This window comes from Trypanosoma rangeli, assembly GCF_003719475.1.
Source record: "Trypanosoma rangeli strain AM80 chromosome Unknown Tra_15.4_contig_00041, whole genome shotgun sequence".
Taxonomy (NCBI): domain Eukaryota; phylum Euglenozoa; class Kinetoplastea; order Trypanosomatida; family Trypanosomatidae; genus Trypanosoma; species Trypanosoma rangeli.
In genome coordinates, this window is record NW_021705786.1 from 28,793 (window position 1) to 46,251 (window position 17,459).

Genomic DNA, 17,459 nt, shown 5'->3' on the forward strand with positions numbered 1-17,459 from the left:
CCAGTCCCTCCCGCACCCGCACCCACACCCACATCCGATACAAATGACAATCCTTTCAAATCACCCCATTATACACTTCCCAACTCATCTCTCTCTCTCCCACATATATATTCACTGGACTACCCTGCCTGATTCACTCGTGCTTGCAGCTCCCAAACTTCCGTGAGTAACTTCTATGCGCGCAAAGCATCACGTTGATGTGCATACCAGTAGTTGTAATCCTGATCCACATGGCCCATATGCAGCACCTCACCTTGCAGCGTGGCGGACAAACGATGACTGCTATCATCCTCCAGCAGACTAGATAAGTTTTGCATCGCCTGGCGCCGATGCATACGCTCCATTTCGTTATAGTACATTACGGCCTTTCGCCTCAGCTCAACATGAGGACCACCACGAGTCCAGCGTATGAGTGCGGTGCAGAGCTCATAAAGCCTATTGGCGTGTACCACGGCCGCTTCGCGTAACGAACCATTTTGCCACAGCTCTCGCCAATCTACAGGTGTGGATGAATATGAATATGCATATGTATATTATTCCCCTGTGAACTTTTTGTATGTCTCTTCTGGTCCGTGGTCGCTTGGCCACTCTCTACCGTACCTCACTCAGTTCCACACATCGCAACAATGGCAAAGAAACAAAAGGTCAAACAAAAACAAAAATGAGAGAGAGAGAGAAGAAATGCATGAGGGCAAAAATACACCACAACAAAGAGAAGGAAAACAAAAGTCGTTGCTCTCAAGTTGTCCATTTTTCCCTCACTCTTCCCTCCTTCTCTCTAACAACATCAGCAACAAAACCCAAACAAAAAAAAAGGGATACTCCTCCTTCACTTTTTATCCCTTGCGACAGTAACGATGCACGGCAGATAAGACACAGTTCTCCAAAAAAAAATAATAATAATAAAAAAAATGGAAAAGGGGGAAAACCAAAGGGAGCGCATTGTTTGCTCCTGTGAGTGGAAGAAAAGGGAATAAAGTACTGCACGCAAGAATAATGGCTCAGCTCTTCCACCTCTACCACGCCCTCGTCCACTTCCCCCACCACTACCTCTCCGTCTCCTTTTAGGCCCCTCCTCCTTGTCGTTTCTCGTGGTCCGAAGTGAATCACTTTTTGCTCCCTTTTTCCTTTTATGCTCGTGCTTCGTTTTTGCGCTCTCCCTTTTTTTTTTTTTTTTGTAGGGGGAGGGGAGTTGTTTGTTTGTTTCTTGCTGGTAGTCTTTTTCATCCACGCACTCTACCTGTTTCTTTTTTTCCTCTCCATGATTCCCCTCCAGTCACATCACTCCCTCCCCCCTCCTCCTCTGAGACCGGAACGCTCGCAGCAGCAGTGGCGGCGGGTAGCAACGCGTGAAGAAAGACGGCGCCGAGAAAAATTGCGGAAGGGACGGTGCTAACGGCGGGCCTCCAATTGAGCAAATTTCTACATTGAAAAGTTCGGCGGACCTCCAATTGAGCAAATTTCTACATCGAAAAATTCGGCGACTCCGCCACGCCGCACCATGGGCAGTGCTTGCCGAGTACAATGTACCTATTCCAGTCCTCCGGGTTCGCTGGGCGCTGACAGTTGCGACATTTCGTAAGCCCCCCAGAAATGATGGGGTAGCCGGTCACGGCGCACTCAGGAAAGACTTCTCCGGCCGGAGACCGCAGCGCACCCTCAAACATATTCACTTGATTTTGCGGGTCCATCGTCGTGGGCAAGTGCGGGTCAAAGTTGCTCTCAATGGAAACAGTCAAGACCCATTTGTTAACTTCCTCCTCCGCAGACGCATCCACACTCGACGACTTCGGAAGGATGTACTTCTTGGGAAAGTCTGTGCAATCAAAGCTGCTGCTATCGAGGGTCGAGCTGTCGGTAGCACCCTCCCCAATCTTCTCCGTGATGTCGAGAAAACAGTTTAGGTAAAGGAAAGCGATGGCGTCTGAGCCAGCGACCTTTGCGGCCATGCCGGCATCAAAGAACGCCTTTTCCGGTGCAATGTACGGAATCCATCGTGGGAGACCAAGTAGAAGCTTCAACGCATATTCGCCCAAAGAGAGCTCCAGCATGCGCGGGGCCGTATAATAAATATGAATGATATGCACTAGTGCATTTGCCCTTTCGATATCCTCTGGTTTTTGCCCCGATTTTGCCATGCTCTCTGAGACATTGATGAGACCCGTGTGGAAGCGATCTAACTTCAAGTTGCTTTCGGCCTTCACAGGCAGCATGGGAATAAGTTGCTCCGCCATGCCCAACCAGGTGTCATAGAAGCGGAAGTCGCCAGTGTCAAGGGGCAACTCCTCCACCACATCAAGCGCTTGTGTTAACTCTCCCTTATTAAGGTGGTACTTCATTTGTAACCCTGCCACGTACTTCAGCTCCTCCGAAGTCATCTGCTTCGCTACACGAGTGGCATTCTTCCAGTCGTTGTTTGAGATGTAAGTCTTGAGCGCGAACTCAGGGTCAATCTCCTCCACCACCTTGGCATCCTTCATTCCACCGTTTTCAATGCTGTCCTGCACAATAGCTCGCTTCACGTAGTCCTCCAACTCAGGACTAATGCGTTTTGCCAGATACTCCGCAAGGTCAAACTTCTTGCCCTGCACATACATGTTGATTGCACCCTTGTAGTCCTCGCAATCCTCAAGACATTTGCCCGCCTCAACGTACCGTTGAGCCTCCTTTAACTTCTCCGTGGCTATGCGTAGGACTCCCTTCAACGCATTGCGATCGTGCTTCTGAGCCACCTTCACCGCCCGCACCCATAGATTTGCCAAGACGTTAGGGTCCGACACTTGCTCCGGTGTTGCGCCAAGATAATGCTCAATCGCCAGCTGATACTCACCGTGCTCCTCCAGCACCGCACCCGCCTTCTTGGGGTCGTTCGACTGAAGCGCAATGCGCTTGGCAATTTCGCCAAGCATCTCCGGATGATGTTCCTTTGCCACCTGCTGGGCCTCTGTATAGAGACGGCTATCCATGTACATTTTTAGCAGTGGTTCTGGGGCGCCTGCACGGATAAATAAGACCTCTGCCTCACGGTACTTGCCCTTCTGAAAAAGGTCCCGCCCGTTTGCCTGAAGCACCGCGGAAATAGCTGTCTGATCGTGCCCCTCTGCAACCCGCATAGCGTTTTCAAACTCGTGTTGGTGCAAATACATATCAATCGCCTCACGTGGTTTACCGGACCTTAGAAAGGCATCTTCCGCCATTCGGAAGTCACCTTGATCCTCGTAGTACATGGCGTATTTAAGGTAAATGTAAGGAAGCTTGGCAGGTTGCGCAAGCTGCGACCACTGCAACGCCAAATCAAACTTTTGCGCCTCTAGCGCGGCATCAATGCCAGCGTCCACAAGGGAAAACTTCATGAGTAGCCGCACACCGTCCTCGGCTTCTACCACCATGGCGCAGGAAAGCACCACCTGCTTTGCCGCATTCGCCCCGCCATGCACCTTCGCAACCCGCACAGCATCTTCCCACAACTCGCGGTCACGGTACATATTAACGGCCCGTCCCCAGTCTTTTCCAGAAACGTAGTGCGTTTCTGCCATTTTGAAATTATTCTCCTTCTCAAACTGGGCCGCCAGGGAAAGGTGCGTTCTGAGTACATAGTCTGAGCGATACGCCTGAACGAGACGTATCATGTTTGTATAGTCACGCGTCTTTTTGTACATGACAATTGCCTGGTCTGGTTCATTCACCTTTAGGTAGATACGCTCTGCCCCAGAGTAGTCGCCCTTCGTCTCAAGCTGCTTTGCTTGATCAACAAAGAGGGCAACAAGCTGCTGTTGCGAGAGATGACGTTGAGCCACACGATACATGTGATCCGACATGCCTGCACGACTGTACATTTCCACCGCCTCATTGACGGAATCTGCCCTAATGTAGAACTTCTCCGCATCCCCGTACTGATGTAGCTCCTCGTAGTGACGGGCAATTTGTTTATAAAAACCCTTCACTGTGTCGTCGTTGTCAGCGCCCACAGTCTGGCTCTCGAGAATGTGCGTTGCTTTGCTCCACTGGCGTGAGTCAATGGCAGCCTTCACCGCCTTGCTGTACTTGTTTGCCTCAATGTAGTGATTAATCGCCTGATCCACGTGTTTCTGACCAACAAGATAATCCCCCCATGCCTCTTCCAGTGTTGCAACCTGATCCGGGTGCGTTCGCTTGGCAAACTCCACGGCACGACTATAAACATTGCCCTTTTTGTACGCCTCAATGGCGCGATCGCCCATCTTGAGTTTATCAAAGAAGTCTCCAGCCTTTTCAAACACCTGAGCCTTGAAAAGTGCCGCCGCAATAGCCTCAAGCAGTTGTGGCTCAGGTCTCAAGTCATTGGCCGAGACGACATTTGCCGCCCGTGAGGGAGTACCACCTCGTAAATACAAATTAATGGCATCAATAAATTTGCCATCCCGCTCCTTCTGTTCCCCAGCCTTCTCATACTGGCCAGTTTCCATCAACCAGTTGTAGTACTGAGCCCGCTTACTTGCTAGATCAGGCCAGCCACGTGCCTCGGCGATGTTGATGCTTTCATCAAAGCAATTCATTTCCTCCCACATGGCCATCACATCCTCCGTTTTACCGTTTTCAAGAAAAACCTGCTCGGCCCGTCTGTAATCCTTGTTCAACATAAAAAGTTCGGCCCGTACGGTGTAGTGTTCATAGCCATCCGTGAGGCCCTCATTGGTCTTTGCTGCAGCCTCTGCAAGTTCATTAATATGGTTCAACGCATTCACCTTCGCGACGTCGCCCAGGGCCGCGTAGCAGCGTTGGGCAATATGTAGCTTCATCTCCTGCAGTGCCACCGTCGCCAAATTGGCCCACATTGCCTCTGTCTCTGAAGTCAGTGCAATCTGGTCCAGCAGGTCGCATGCCCTGTTGTAGTCATGATCTTTCATGGTGGTGCCAAACTCAATAAGAGCCTCGTCAAGGCCGTAGGCGACGGTGTTGATGCCCTCATCGACAATGACCTCCGTCTTACCGTTGCCCCGCTCAATGCCTTCTACTTCGCCCTTGATGGGGACAACCGCGACGCGGTCAGGGGCATCAATGCTGTACCACACACACAGCTCAACGCGGTTCTGTGCCAAAACGACGTCGCTACCTGGAACCCACTGCATGTACGTGCAGTAATTCAACAATGTTGTGCGTGTTTGCTCCTCCACATCGTAGAGATACAGTTGATGCTGCTTATCACGAAAGAGCAACTTGTTGGCGCGATAATTCAGCTCTAGCCAGTCAATCCGGCTTTGGTGAGCGACGCGGGCGACGCTGATGCCGCTGCCGAGGTCGTCAATTTGAATGGTTTGGCGATCAATAAGGTATGCAATAAACTTACGCGTCTGCTGCTTACCTCCTGCGCTATTCTCCCCAGGCTCATACACGCGAACAGAGATGCGGTGGGCGTTACGCTCCTCAGTGCGACAAGTGCCAAGAAGCTCATGCTTGCCGTACTCAATCAGGCACAGTTCCCCGGCCGCAAACACCATGCAAACCTGTGGATTGTCAAACACAAACTTTTCACGACCCGACAAGTGCCACTCCACCTCCGACAGCTTACACGAGATGAGATCACCGACAAGAAGCGTCGTGGAGGTGTAGGCCACCAAGTAACGGTCATGATAAACGTTGACGCGCTGCACCTCGTAGCCCATATTCGAGCGAAGCACAATACGGGTTCCTGTCGCCAGTCGCTTCACAATGACTTGATTGGGACTAACGTATGTAAACTCAAACGCACCACGAAGGCGGTATCGTTTTAAGCAAGCGTCAAACATGTCCACCGCGCCTGTCAGTGTTCCTGTCACAATGCGGCTTCCGTCCTGCTTCCACGCCATGGCAGAAAAGGTGCAGGAATTGGGAAGACTTATAACCGTTCCCTCCTCCCATTTACGGGAACGCAAATTGTAGTCGAAAAGACGGAACTTCTCACGGCACGCCAGCGCAATCGTCTGTCCACTGGGGTTAAAGCATCCCACAGTGAACTCCCCTTCCACCTCCACCTTGTAGTCAATGTTCTGCAACTTCTGGCCATTGCGGTCGTAGAAGGTGACCCGCCCATTTTGCCCCGCCGCACAAATATGTTCTCCCCACAGCAGGATGTACGGGGCGCAGGAGTGGTGAAAGATCTTCTTCGAGCCCGCCGTCTCGTTCGCCTCCTCCGAATCAAAGGTGTACTGGTAAACGGAGCCATCCAAATGTCCACAGATGACTTTGTGCCCGTCGAAGTGGCTTGCCACGGACACCACGGCGTGGTCGTGGGTGTAGAGAGATTGAGATTTGTTTGATTTCAGAATTCCAACCTTCAACTTCCCCTCCAGCGTTCCAAAAACAACAAGGTCCACCCCCTGCGTGGTTTTCGGCCAACACACACACGTGACCGCACTGCTCTGTGGAAATTTGCTGCAGATGGCTTTCTTCTCCCCCCATTCGTGCCCAATACGGTAAATGGCCACCATGCCGTCGGACTGCGCCACTGCAATCCTGCTGCTGTCCGGGGAAAACACCATGCCGTGTATCACGAACAACTTTCCATTCGAGTTATCCGCCGCCTTCGTGGAAAACTTGTCGCGACGCTCCCCAAACTCGTCGTACAGGTTAACAACACGGTGGTTGTCGGCAACCGCTAGACGTTTGCTGTTTGGCGACCAGCAGATGGCCTGCACCCGGGCAAACGCCGGCTGCGAGGCCATCAACGTCTTGTAGTGCTTCACTTGCATGTCGACCGGCAACTATCTAGTCGGGGGACACCTTCGTTATTACTTGAGTTCCTTCTCCCTTTTGCGGCTACCCCCTTTCCTTGCGTGCCGGACAACTGTGTAGCGTCGTTCCCTACCAACGTTCTCTGCCCCCGGCTTTGATAGCTGCTTCTTCCCACCACCACTACCTCCCCACTCCTTTTTTTTTTTCGTCTTTTCCTTGTTTTTCTCCTTTTCCGCTCGCTTGCCTTGCTCACTCGTCCTCTGACACCACAAATGTCGTTCTACGTCGCGTTCTCGCGCACCTATGACCTCTTCCTAGTGTGCAGAGGAAACGGCACTGCCGCCGTGTAAAGGTTAGCCAAAGAAAGAAGGAGGCAACAGCAAGTAATTTAATAAAGTTATTATTGAGGAGACGGTAGTCCACTGCAGCAGAGCTGTGCACATGCACACACACAGCCACCCGACGCAGACGCATTCTTCTCGCCATGACGTCGACCAAGACAGGACAGCGGTAGGGAACAACTGACCCCCTCAAAAGCTGAGTGAGCCGTCCCCTTCATCATCATCGCATCCAGCCTCCGGTGTGCTTGTCTTGCCTTCCGAGACGCTTTCTTGGCGCAACGACTGCAGCAACGCACGCCGCAGCTGACGGAGTGGCACTTCGTCGTCGCAATGTGAAGCGTCAAACACACCCGAACCAGCCACTCCGACCAGAGACGAAAAAAAGCTCCGATCAACACAGCTCCGACGCACAGCGTAGATGAGCGCCTCAGCATCCGTGGCTTTGCGACGCGTCACCACATTGTACAACACCAACGCATCCTGCCGTGCTGCTGCATCCACGGTGCTCTCAGCATTCACCAGCTCTGAATCCTGCGCAGTTTTACCTATTTTCCGTTGCTTCGGCAGCTTCCTTCGCGCCACAGCAGAGCAGAGCTGAGGAAATGGTCGGCTCACATCGGTGGACTTCGTGAAGAGTGCCTCAATCCAGCGAACATCACGCATCTTGCTGTCAGGCACAGACATGAATAGAGTGGAAAGTAACCGCTGCGACCACCATTCACGACCGTAATGAAGCAGTAACTCATCGCCCTCCTTCAGATCAATGATGGGCACAAGTGTCAAAAGACGCTGATCATCGTCAACATTCAGCTTCACATTGGCCTTGCGCGTTAAGGTCTGCAATATTCTTTGTTGCTGGACGTAACGTTCCCGTTCCATGTAACCAGGGGCCTCGTTAAGACCTTCTGAGCTGGGTGGTGGCCAAAAATCTCCCTGTGCTGCGCTAACGCTGGTGTCTTCGTACAACTGCATACGCACCCTGTGCTGCTTCCAGTATGCAGGACAGCCAAGGTCATCCTGAGGAGGTGTTTCCCATAGAACCCCGTCATTGATCTCAAACAGGTGCTCCTCAGGGATGGAAACCCGCGATGCCCCAAGCCGTGACGCTCGAGTCACGGCATTGCGGGAGCCAGAGAGAGATGCAGCCGCCGCATGGAAACCAACACCCTCATCTTCTGCCTCATTCTCCATGTTGTTATCATCATCACCGTCCTGGTAAAGACGTTCCTGTACAGCGGTAGCAGAAGCCCTCTCATCACCGTCGTGTGTCCCAAGTGGTGGTATTCCTTCATGTGTCGTTGCTGAATCATGCATTAAAGACACTGTCTCATTCTTCCTTCTGCTTCGCTCTGTGGTCTTCTGCTCGTAGCGGTGATGATGCTTCTCTCGCCATACCTGCAGCCCCACGCGGTCGGCAAGTGGGGCGTGGGTGTGAGGTACGATCAAGTACCATCCTCCCGGTGTGGCCACGTTGAAGTACGTGCCGCTGCTAAACTGGTGCCGCAGAGCCAAAAAACGTCGAAGCGAAATTGTGTGCGGCGGTGTGCGAAGAAGATTCACCAAGTATGGTGGTGCAATGGCGTCAGGCGGCGGGTCGATTTCTACAGGCGTAAACTTTTTCAGTGAATGTGTTATAAAGACCCCCTTGGCTGCGGGGACAAGCCTGCTTGGCGCCACACGCGTCAGCAATGACATGAGTTTCCCCCCTTCGTTCCTAATCTCGTTTCGCCCTCGCCTCTCCGCCCCTCTTTTATCTCATGTACTAGTCAACGGGAGGCAGTGGCCACAGAGGAAGGGAAGCAACAACTGAAGAGGGAGGAGGATAAAGAAGAAATAAAACCGTAAGCAAAACAAAAGAAACAATTGTACGTTGAGTTACATCGTGTTTAACATCTTCCGAACCGCGTGTTTTTTTTTCTCTTCTTTTTTTTTTGGCTGCTGTTGTTGCCCCTTACAAGCTACTCCTGACGCTCCACTTTTTTCTATTTCGCAGCTCCTGTCCGTGACTGCAGCCTCCCCTTCTAGTTTCCCCGTGATGGGGGTAATGCAGGCACCCCGAGCGAGTGCCAGGAGACTACTGCACCACCAGCCAAGACGGCAAGGCGACGACACCAAACCCAACAGCAGAAACAAAAAAAGACACGGAAAGCCTTACGCCCCCATGCCGCACACACCTTCTGCAGTCTTCCGTGTTCACAATCCCGCACGAACTCACCCAGCACGAGGAGGGGGAGAAAGATCATAGATGTAGCCCAGTCGACGGAAACAACCCCCCAGAGAACTCTCTCTCCGGGCCATACTGCTTTTGCCTCTTCCCTCCCCCCCCCTACACACACAACCAAAAAACGATAATAAAAAAAAGTAATGAATACAAAACAAGAATAGTGTGCAAAGGTACCGTACCACCCACGCTCGCTGCCGACGGCGGTCATGTCCACGTTGCCAAGCATCTAGAGAAGTCCCCATGACATACAAATTGAACCAAAAGAGTGAGTTAGAGTAAAAAAACAAAACAAAACAAAACAAAAGAGGGAGGGGATATTATAAAGTAAAAAAGAGAAAATCATCTTCTCGTCTTTCTTCGTATCGTTTGAGCCCCCTTTCCCTGTCCGTTATCGTCGTCGTCGTCGTCGTTTTCCCACCGCAGACACCTCAGTGCCCTTCAACGCCGTACATGTGGAAGCCTGACGACACCCACAATGTGATGTGGAAGAACGATAAGGACCAGGAGTGGCTTCCTTCCCCCGCCCCCCTCCTCTGCGTCAGTATACGTGCGCGTGTGTTTTCAACGCAACCCTTTTTGCCCCACTCGAAACTCTACACACACACGCCTTTTCCCATTTGTTATTCCCATCTACCATAACTGCTGCTCCAACAAACAGAAAAAAAAAAATGAAATAACTGGGAAAAAAAAAACAACGTCATTAACTGTCAAGATACATCACCATCCCAGCGCCAATACCCATGGCCTGCCCGTGCTCTAGATGAGTTTAACGTCATAATGGTATTTCTTAGAAACACCACACCACGCAGCTTTTTATTGAACGCCATCATGTTTTTCCTCCTCTTCAGCCAAGTTTTTCAACTCTACCTCTTACTTCACTGTGAAGCCAGCGACACAACTGGGAAACGGCCGCTGTGGCATCATTGCATACCTAGCAAAAGGTGTTGTAAATACATCTGCTAGCATTACCTGCGACCGTAATTTCCGCCGCGACATTTTCCCACGCACGTCTGTCTCATATGAAGAGGCCGGCGTATCTGTCTGATGTGTCAGTCGATCATCATGAGAACCCACCGTTGGTGAGGTTCCCACTTTTATCGGGATGGTTTGATTTGACACATGTGCGTCTTCTTCACCCGGGCTGCATGCCTCCGAGACGTTAATATCAGGAGCACGTGCAAATCGACGCCGTAAGAAGATGCCAAACCCAGAAAATTTACCAAAGCGTTGCTGGTGGAGACGCTCAAACGTCTCCTGCCTTGCCCGCCGTGGTTTGGGTTGACCAGACCCACCCATCTTGTACATGCCCGGCAACAACGGACCTCCCACGTCTGGCGGTTTGGTCTTGTAACGAATGGCATTATGGAGTTGACGAGTCACTGCTTCGAACGCTTGATCACTACTCCCAGCGTCATCATTCTCGTCTTCATCGCTAAGACCGGCGTCATTAAAGATGCTCTTTTGAACATATTCAATACGTGCAAAACACTCGTAACGATTGATGGGGATAGCCTTCCTCCTAAGTTCATCGATTAGTCTACGAGCCTTGGATCTTGCAATAACAGAAACAGAGATTTCGTCAAGCGGCCTTTGCCTCATGTAACGTGGAGTCTCCCTCCTTCCATGCGTAACCCGCGCTGCTTCTAATTGGGAAACCGCGACGAGCTTTCTCTCATCAACGAGATCCTCATTGCCAGATGAAGCGCCTTCAGCAACAACACAACTGCCATTGCAGGAGAGAGGTGTGCCTGTTGAAAAAGATACTGAACAAACCTGTGAACGTTTCGCGTCATTTGGTGCTCTGGGTGAAAACGGTCCAGAAATTCCATTTGTTTTGTCTTGTTCAGCACAAGACCCACTAGAATTGGAAAGAACTTCACCAGAAACCACCAACAGCGTTAATGTCTTTTGGACTGTTGAAGGGTGACGAAGATAATCCACCACTTTGCCGCCACAAAGTTCCTGCAATATCTTGGGTGCCAGTGCAGCAAGAACCATGCATACTGCCGGGAGAGTTGTATCCGATGCGTTAACGTGTCCTCTAGATACACCCTTAATGCCACGAAGTTCATCTTGTAAAAGCTTCAGAAACTGTGGAGGTGTGATAAATAATCCATCCATCACATGACTGTTGGAGCATTGATTTTGTGAACACCAATAGCTTATCTTGGAGATCGCATACCATAAGATGCGTTTTGGGGGCAATATCTTTTGTCGGATAACGCACATGTGTCTAAAATCGTCAGCAGACAGCTCGAGTCCCCTACCTTCGCGATAGAGAGCACCACAATAAATAAACAACTTTAAGAGGGCGTTATCGGCCGCTTCACTTCCGGTAATCCACCTCTCTTTGAATTCTGTCTCTAAATGCGCCCTGGTGAGATTCAAACGGCAATCATTGGTCTTGACATGAAATTGATTTTCACTGTTCTGCTCAGTTGAGGCCTCGCTGTGCTCCAGTGAAGAGACTGTGCCTTTAACTCTTTTTACCTTACCATCCCCCTTTTTCATCCCGTCATTGCTCGACTTTGGCAAAAACTTTTCAGGGAATTGTGTCGCACTGTCGCCAGCTTCCTTCTGTGTCTGGAGTAATTGCCCCACGAGAGCCTCCCACTGATCATGTAAACTAGAGGAATCCGCGTTCGCATTCGCCTCAAAAAGCGGCTTCAATGCCGCATCATCATGTGTAGAATGAATGACCATTTTTTTCAAAGGTTGTATAATATTACCACGTCGGACACCATTCCCGTTTACAGGCATACACCTCATTTTCCCTCCACGTGTGTTTCCCGTCGTCCCCTGATCTGAATTTCCAACCTCCAAACTGGAGCTGTAATAAGTTCCATTTCCCACTATGTTATTTTTTGGGGGACCCTCAGTATTTGCGTAGATTGGTGGCATGGCCAAACTCGTTGATGATAAGGAGGCGCGTTGAGACCTCCTACCAGTGGTTGATACTTGCGGCACATGTAGACACTGTCTTCCTGCCACAATGTCCGCAAGTGTGGCTCTTCTACAAGATTGTTTTCTGTCCCGAATCATTGACCACCCCCCTTAGACGTCTTACAATGTTATACGCTCTCCTTAACGACACTGTAACCTTCTAACGTGGCCCAACCACAAAGTATTGGGATTAGGTTAGCTGCCCCTCCCACCACGCCCAAAAGCAGGTCAAGAAGCCAAAGAGAAAGACATAAAGCAAAGCAAAAAAAAAAAGATATCAAAAAGCAATAGCTGAAACAAGAGACTGGATAAAAACACAAGGGAGCTCAACACCATCATGCCACCCTCTCGCAAAATAAAAACAGAAAATGTTAATATTATATATATATATATATATATAATATAAAGAAATGACATTATTATTATTGACTCTACCATTTGTTTTCTCCGTATTATTTTATTTCCGTTTCTTATTATTATTACTATTATTACTCGAGTACAAAAAAGAAAAAGAAAAAAAACTCTTCACCATTATCATGAACAATCTATAATGGAGCGAAGGCTCTTTCGTCCATTTGCCCCCTTCTCCTCATCCTCAAGCTCTGGGGCCTTTTCAACAAGCACAAACGCCTTGAGTAAAACTACACCATTAATGTCTTTCGAACAATCCTTGGAACACACGTAGACTGTTACCGAACCCCAGTCAACTCCATCATCCCCTTTTGATTGGCCAGGTGCTAGATATTCCCCAACACGTAAATAATACACGCAGGTGGGCATGAGTTGTAATTCGTGAGTGAGAGCCGCTCCACAACTGCTACACGATGGAATTCGAACACTATCCCGCACAGCTCCAGGATTCATGAAAAGTGGGGAAGCGGTGGGTACTGGCAGACCATTTTCTTGTTTGCCTAACTGGTCCCGCACATAATAACGAAGAACCTGTTTGGGTTCCCTCGCTATCCTTCTTCGAAACTTTTCAAACTCATAGTCAGAGGGTTTATCCCTCAAATCAATTGTGTTTTCTAATTCCTTCACATCAGCCTCAGTAATACCGGCTTTTTGAGCATTTTTTTCGGAATTGCGAATCAATTCTGTCTCTAGATCAGATGGAACTATAATTTCTTTTTTCGGTTCAGGAATGATATCCACAAAACACGGTGGGAAAGCATTGGGTGGCAATTCAGATGGTAGCAAAGGGTCACCCTGAAAAACATCTTCGAGTTGTTCATCTTGTAAAGCTGATTCATCCACAGCGTCCAGTTGAAGAGCAAAAGCACACCAACTAGCGGATGGTTGCCTTACACAAGCAGCAGAGTTGCAACAAAAAATGTAAATCATCCGATGATGCAAAGCAGATGCTGATGGTAACGGACTAAATGCCTGTAAAAGAAGAAACATTGGGTGTCCACATACGCCGCATGTTGTCCATCCTCGTATAGTGGCACACTGGGCATCAGATAGAGTTGGAAAGAATGTGGGTGTACCGCCAATTTTTGTCTCGGATGTCAAAGCATTTCGTTCTAGGGGCATGTATCCATCGAAGATACCCAACAAAACTCCAGTCATCTGCTAGCTCACACAAAGATGTGCAAAATAACGCAATAGTTATTATTGTTGTTACTGTTTATTATTATTCTCTCCCACGTAACCCTTAATATTTATATATAAATTATCAAACAAGAAACAGAAAGGAAAAAAAAACAATATCAGATAAAAAAGAATACCTTAAAAAACCATATAATAAAATTATTATTATTATTTTTTACAGCTTGCCCAATGTATAGGCATCTAAAATTTTTTTTTCCGCAAAATAAAAATTCACGGACACTGTCCATATATATATATATATATATATGTATATATATATATCTCACTAGAAACAAAAGTGCGTGGTGAAAAGGGGCGGAAAGAGAAATAATAGTAACAAATCCATATATACACATGCATACACACTTCCAGGAGTGTGTCTTTTATTCTTCTTTTTCCTGTATGTGTATAACCATAAATGCCTGGCCAGGGTAATTAGTACAAAAAATCAAAAGCAATACAATAAAAAGAGAAAAAATCCCGCTTACAACTAACTTGCTTTGTATTACCCTTCGGCATATAAGATAAAAATCAGATTCTCACTTATCATCAGCAGAAAACAAGAATTGCGAAAACAATCGCTCAAAAAAAAAAGGTGAAAAAGGAGATATAATACCAAGTATATCTTCCAATGGCCCTTGATATAACGTAAACGCACGCAAAAAAAACGCAAACAAAAAAAATGGATCTTTTTATCCCTAAGCAAAAGTGATATATATATATATATGTATATAAATATATACGCTGCAGGAAATACACTCTTCTTGAATGTTGGAACCCCTAAATTCATGTGGACCCAAGTTCTTCAGCCCATCTCTCAAAATCCTTAAGAGACTGTTGAGAAACAGAGGGTTGAATCTTTTTTACTGCTTCTTCAAAGTCCTGCATTGTAACAGGAAGCAATACCATTCTTCCATCTTCTTTCATAGCTGCAATTTCGGCAGGTGTTCGGTCAGCAATGAGTTTGCGCATCGGCATCATCGCTGCATCACGAACCAATAAGTTCAAATCTGCGCCACTGAATCCTACAGTTTGTTCACCAGCTATAATACTTAAATCAACATTAGGATCCAATGATATGGAGGAAGTCTGCTTCTTAAGAAGTTCCAAACGGCCTTCTGCGTCGGGCAAAGGTATATAAATACGCTTTTCTAAACGCCGCCGCATAGCCTCATCCAAGTCCCATGGACGATTTGTCGTAGCAAGAACCATCACACGTTTTTCACTTTCAGTGGCTAATCCATCAAGTTGCTGAAGCATCTCACTTTTCACGCGTCTACTAGCTTCATGCTCATTTCCACCTCGAGAAGACATAAGAGCATCTATTTCATCAAAAAATATTGTCGAAGGCGCGTAATGGCGGGCAAGTTGAAATAGTGTCCGAACCATTTTTTCACTGTCTCCAAAATATCGACTGATAATACTCGATGCACTTATATTAAAAAATGTTGTTTTTGCGCTTGTAGCCACAGCTCGAGCAAGCATCGTCTTTCCTGTTCCAGGAGGCCCAAACAACAGTACACCTTTCCATGGTTTTACAACTCCTGTAAACAGTTCAGGTACCAAAAGTGGAAGAATCACCGCCTCATTTAATACTCGCTTTGCATCGGAAATTCCTGCAATATCCTCCCATTTTACATTAAGAGAATGCTCAATAATTTCAGACTCAATACGCTGTGCAAATTCGGGATTAATACTGGAGGGAAGGCCGCTATCCACGGTGCGATTTCGTCTATCCTTAGATGCTTTCTTGTGAACTGCTGAGGCGCGTTCTTTTGTGTAAGGGCAACGAGTTTCCGTCTGAGAAAGCCTTCCTTCTGGAGAATGTCGCTCTTCCACGGTACATTGGCCTTTTTTTGCTGCATCACTTTTTTTCGGTGATAATGTGAAGGTTGGACCTCTTCCGTATAATCGATTTACAGGTGGTTTATCTCCTTCTGTAACTGCCACATCACGTATCAATAACTTACCACCTGATGAAAGAAGAATTGGAAGTGCCTCTCCCAAACGCACACCTTGTGCCGAAAGCATTGGATAAAAAAGCTCACCATTGAGAGATAGGCTCATACATTCCGAAACAATAACTAACGACAAAGTGACACGATCTCGGATTAGACGAAGAGGTTTCATTGGCTCCAGAACTGTTAAACGCTCAAATGTTTCCTGCTCTGTCACACGCCACCGCTCCACTGAAATAAAAGAAGCTCCGGATGCGTCAAAATGAACTAAAACCAGCGGAAACCCATGCATTTCCTCTCCGGCATTGGGTGTGACTCCCATACCAAACATGGCATAATGCCCTGGAGAAACCAGACTTTGTACTTGTGCACTAAAACAGCACATACTTTGATCATTGGGCAGTGGAGCTACTGCCCGAAGTAACAACAAATCACTGCAATTAATTTTTGGAGTTTGTTCCAAATGAACTTCCGTACCTATAAATACCAACTGCGAACCCAAAGTGTTTTGTCGTTGAATGCGGCCTCCTGTATACATTTGAGTCCACCCTGGAACGCGATCGCTTGGCGGTTGAAACTGCACGGGTGCAGTTGCTGAAGTTGGATTTTCATCTAGAGGCCCTGTCCTTTCGGATCGCTGCAAAGAATCACGATACTGTGAACTCGAAATAGTGAACACATTTCTAGCTTGAACAGATCGCGGAATTGTAGGCATAATACCTTCACGTAGAAGGGCATTGCGCAAACCGTTGCGAGGCCGATTCACTGTTAACGAACTATTAGTTGAAAGACCACGTGTCTGCATATGCTGCACATACGGTTGGCTACTCTTCAATGATGAATAAATAGCATGTTGCAAACTAAGGTCCTCATCCATTCTTCTCGTTTGAGTTCAGCTGATCAAAATTATGAATATATGGCCCTCTATTGTAAAAACAGTAGTAATATTTAAAAAAAATCAACAAAAAAAACAACATTAGCTGAAAATATTACGGTTAATACGAATAACGATGGAAAATAATTTCTTATTTTTTTTAATAAGAAAAATAAGTGGTAACAAACCAAAGTAAAAGTAAAAAAAACATACATCAGCGACCCGAAAAAATAAAATAAAATTCGCAGAACTTTTTAAAAACACCAATCGAATACAATGGCTAGGGTCAACGCGGCACTAAACCACAAATTTAAAGGTACAACAGCAGCGCGCATCCGCACCCTCCCAAACACCCCTTAACAAAACCAGGGGCGGCCGCCCACCCCGCTCCCACGTAGACCCGGGAACGGGAAGAGACGCGGCCCCGCCACTGAGGAAGATAGGCGCGAACGCACCCCCGCGCGCGCTGCCCCACCCCGCCTAAAAAAAAAACCCAAAAAAATAAACCGCCGCCTGGCAGCCCGCCGGGGCCGGGGGGCTGCCTGGTGAGAATTAACGGGCGCGCCGGAGGCGGCACGCGCCCGCCCGCGGCCCCCCACTGTCGCGGAGGGCGCGAGGTGCGGTCTCGCAATGGCCCGCTCAATTTCCTGAAAGCGTGCAGCCACAGCCGCCAGGCGGGCTTCGTGGCCCTTTGGCATTTCCCTTTCTCACTCGTCCTGCCCTTATCTTCCTACCGGCGACAGGGGGGGAAAAGAGACAAAAAAGCGGACGGCGTGGTGGTGCTCGCGCCGGCGAAAAACGAAAAAAAAACGACAAAACGACACACGCCCGCCCCGCCA

General features: G+C 48.3%; 5 protein-coding genes and 1 pseudogene across 5 annotated transcripts, besides 10 other annotated features; all 6 read right to left on the reverse strand.

Moving 5' to 3' along the window:
• Window positions 1-121: 121 nt before the first annotated feature.
• On the reverse strand, window positions 122-475 carry TraAM80_01916 (hypothetical protein; annotated as a pseudogene).
• Window positions 476-885: 410 nt separating this feature from the next.
• Window positions 886-912: a sequence feature (A-rich).
• Window positions 913-1,463: 551 nt separating this feature from the next.
• On the reverse strand, window positions 1,464-6,707 carry TraAM80_01917 (intraflagellar transport 172-like protein; the record flags this gene model as incomplete). Its single annotated transcript, XM_029378941.1, has 1 exon — window positions 1,464-6,707. The coding sequence occupies one exon, from the start codon at window positions 6,705-6,707 to the stop codon at window positions 1,464-1,466; it is 5,244 nt and encodes a 1,747-aa protein (XP_029241170.1).
• A 513-nt stretch (window positions 6,708-7,220) lies between these two features.
• TraAM80_01918 (uncharacterized protein) lies at window positions 7,221-8,726 on the reverse strand (the record flags this gene model as incomplete). The annotated part of the gene is made up of 1 exon (XM_029378942.1): window positions 7,221-8,726. One exon carries the CDS (start codon window positions 8,724-8,726, stop codon window positions 7,221-7,223), a length of 1,506 nt encoding a protein of 501 aa, XP_029241171.1.
• Window positions 8,727-8,939: 213 nt separating this feature from the next.
• Window positions 8,940-8,964: a microsatellite.
• Window positions 8,965-9,532: 568 nt separating this feature from the next.
• Window positions 9,533-9,559: a microsatellite.
• Window positions 9,560-9,646: 87 nt separating this feature from the next.
• Window positions 9,647-9,665: a microsatellite.
• Window positions 9,666-10,125: 460 nt separating this feature from the next.
• On the reverse strand, window positions 10,126-12,297 carry TraAM80_01919 (uncharacterized protein; the record flags this gene model as incomplete). Its single annotated transcript, XM_029378943.1, has 1 exon — window positions 10,126-12,297. The coding sequence occupies one exon, from the start codon at window positions 12,295-12,297 to the stop codon at window positions 10,126-10,128; it is 2,172 nt and encodes a 723-aa protein (XP_029241172.1).
• Window positions 12,298-12,416: 119 nt separating this feature from the next.
• Window positions 12,417-12,501: a sequence feature (A-rich).
• A 71-nt stretch (window positions 12,502-12,572) lies between these two features.
• Window positions 12,573-12,603: a microsatellite.
• Window positions 12,604-12,732: 129 nt separating this feature from the next.
• Window positions 12,733-13,767, reverse strand: TraAM80_01920 (putative programmed cell death protein 2; the record flags this gene model as incomplete). The annotated part of the gene is made up of 1 exon (XM_029378944.1): window positions 12,733-13,767. One exon carries the CDS (start codon window positions 13,765-13,767, stop codon window positions 12,733-12,735), a length of 1,035 nt encoding a protein of 344 aa, XP_029241173.1.
• A 39-nt stretch (window positions 13,768-13,806) lies between these two features.
• Window positions 13,807-13,836: a microsatellite.
• Window positions 13,837-14,034: 198 nt separating this feature from the next.
• Window positions 14,035-14,070: a microsatellite.
• Window positions 14,071-14,499: 429 nt separating this feature from the next.
• Window positions 14,500-14,530: a microsatellite.
• A 44-nt stretch (window positions 14,531-14,574) lies between these two features.
• TraAM80_01921 (putative katanin) lies at window positions 14,575-16,623 on the reverse strand (the record flags this gene model as incomplete). The annotated part of the gene is made up of 1 exon (XM_029378945.1): window positions 14,575-16,623. The coding sequence occupies one exon, from the start codon at window positions 16,621-16,623 to the stop codon at window positions 14,575-14,577; it is 2,049 nt and encodes a 682-aa protein (XP_029241174.1).
• A 789-nt stretch (window positions 16,624-17,412) lies between these two features.
• Window positions 17,413-17,447: a sequence feature (A-rich).
• The last annotated feature ends 12 nt before the right edge of the window (window positions 17,448-17,459 follow it).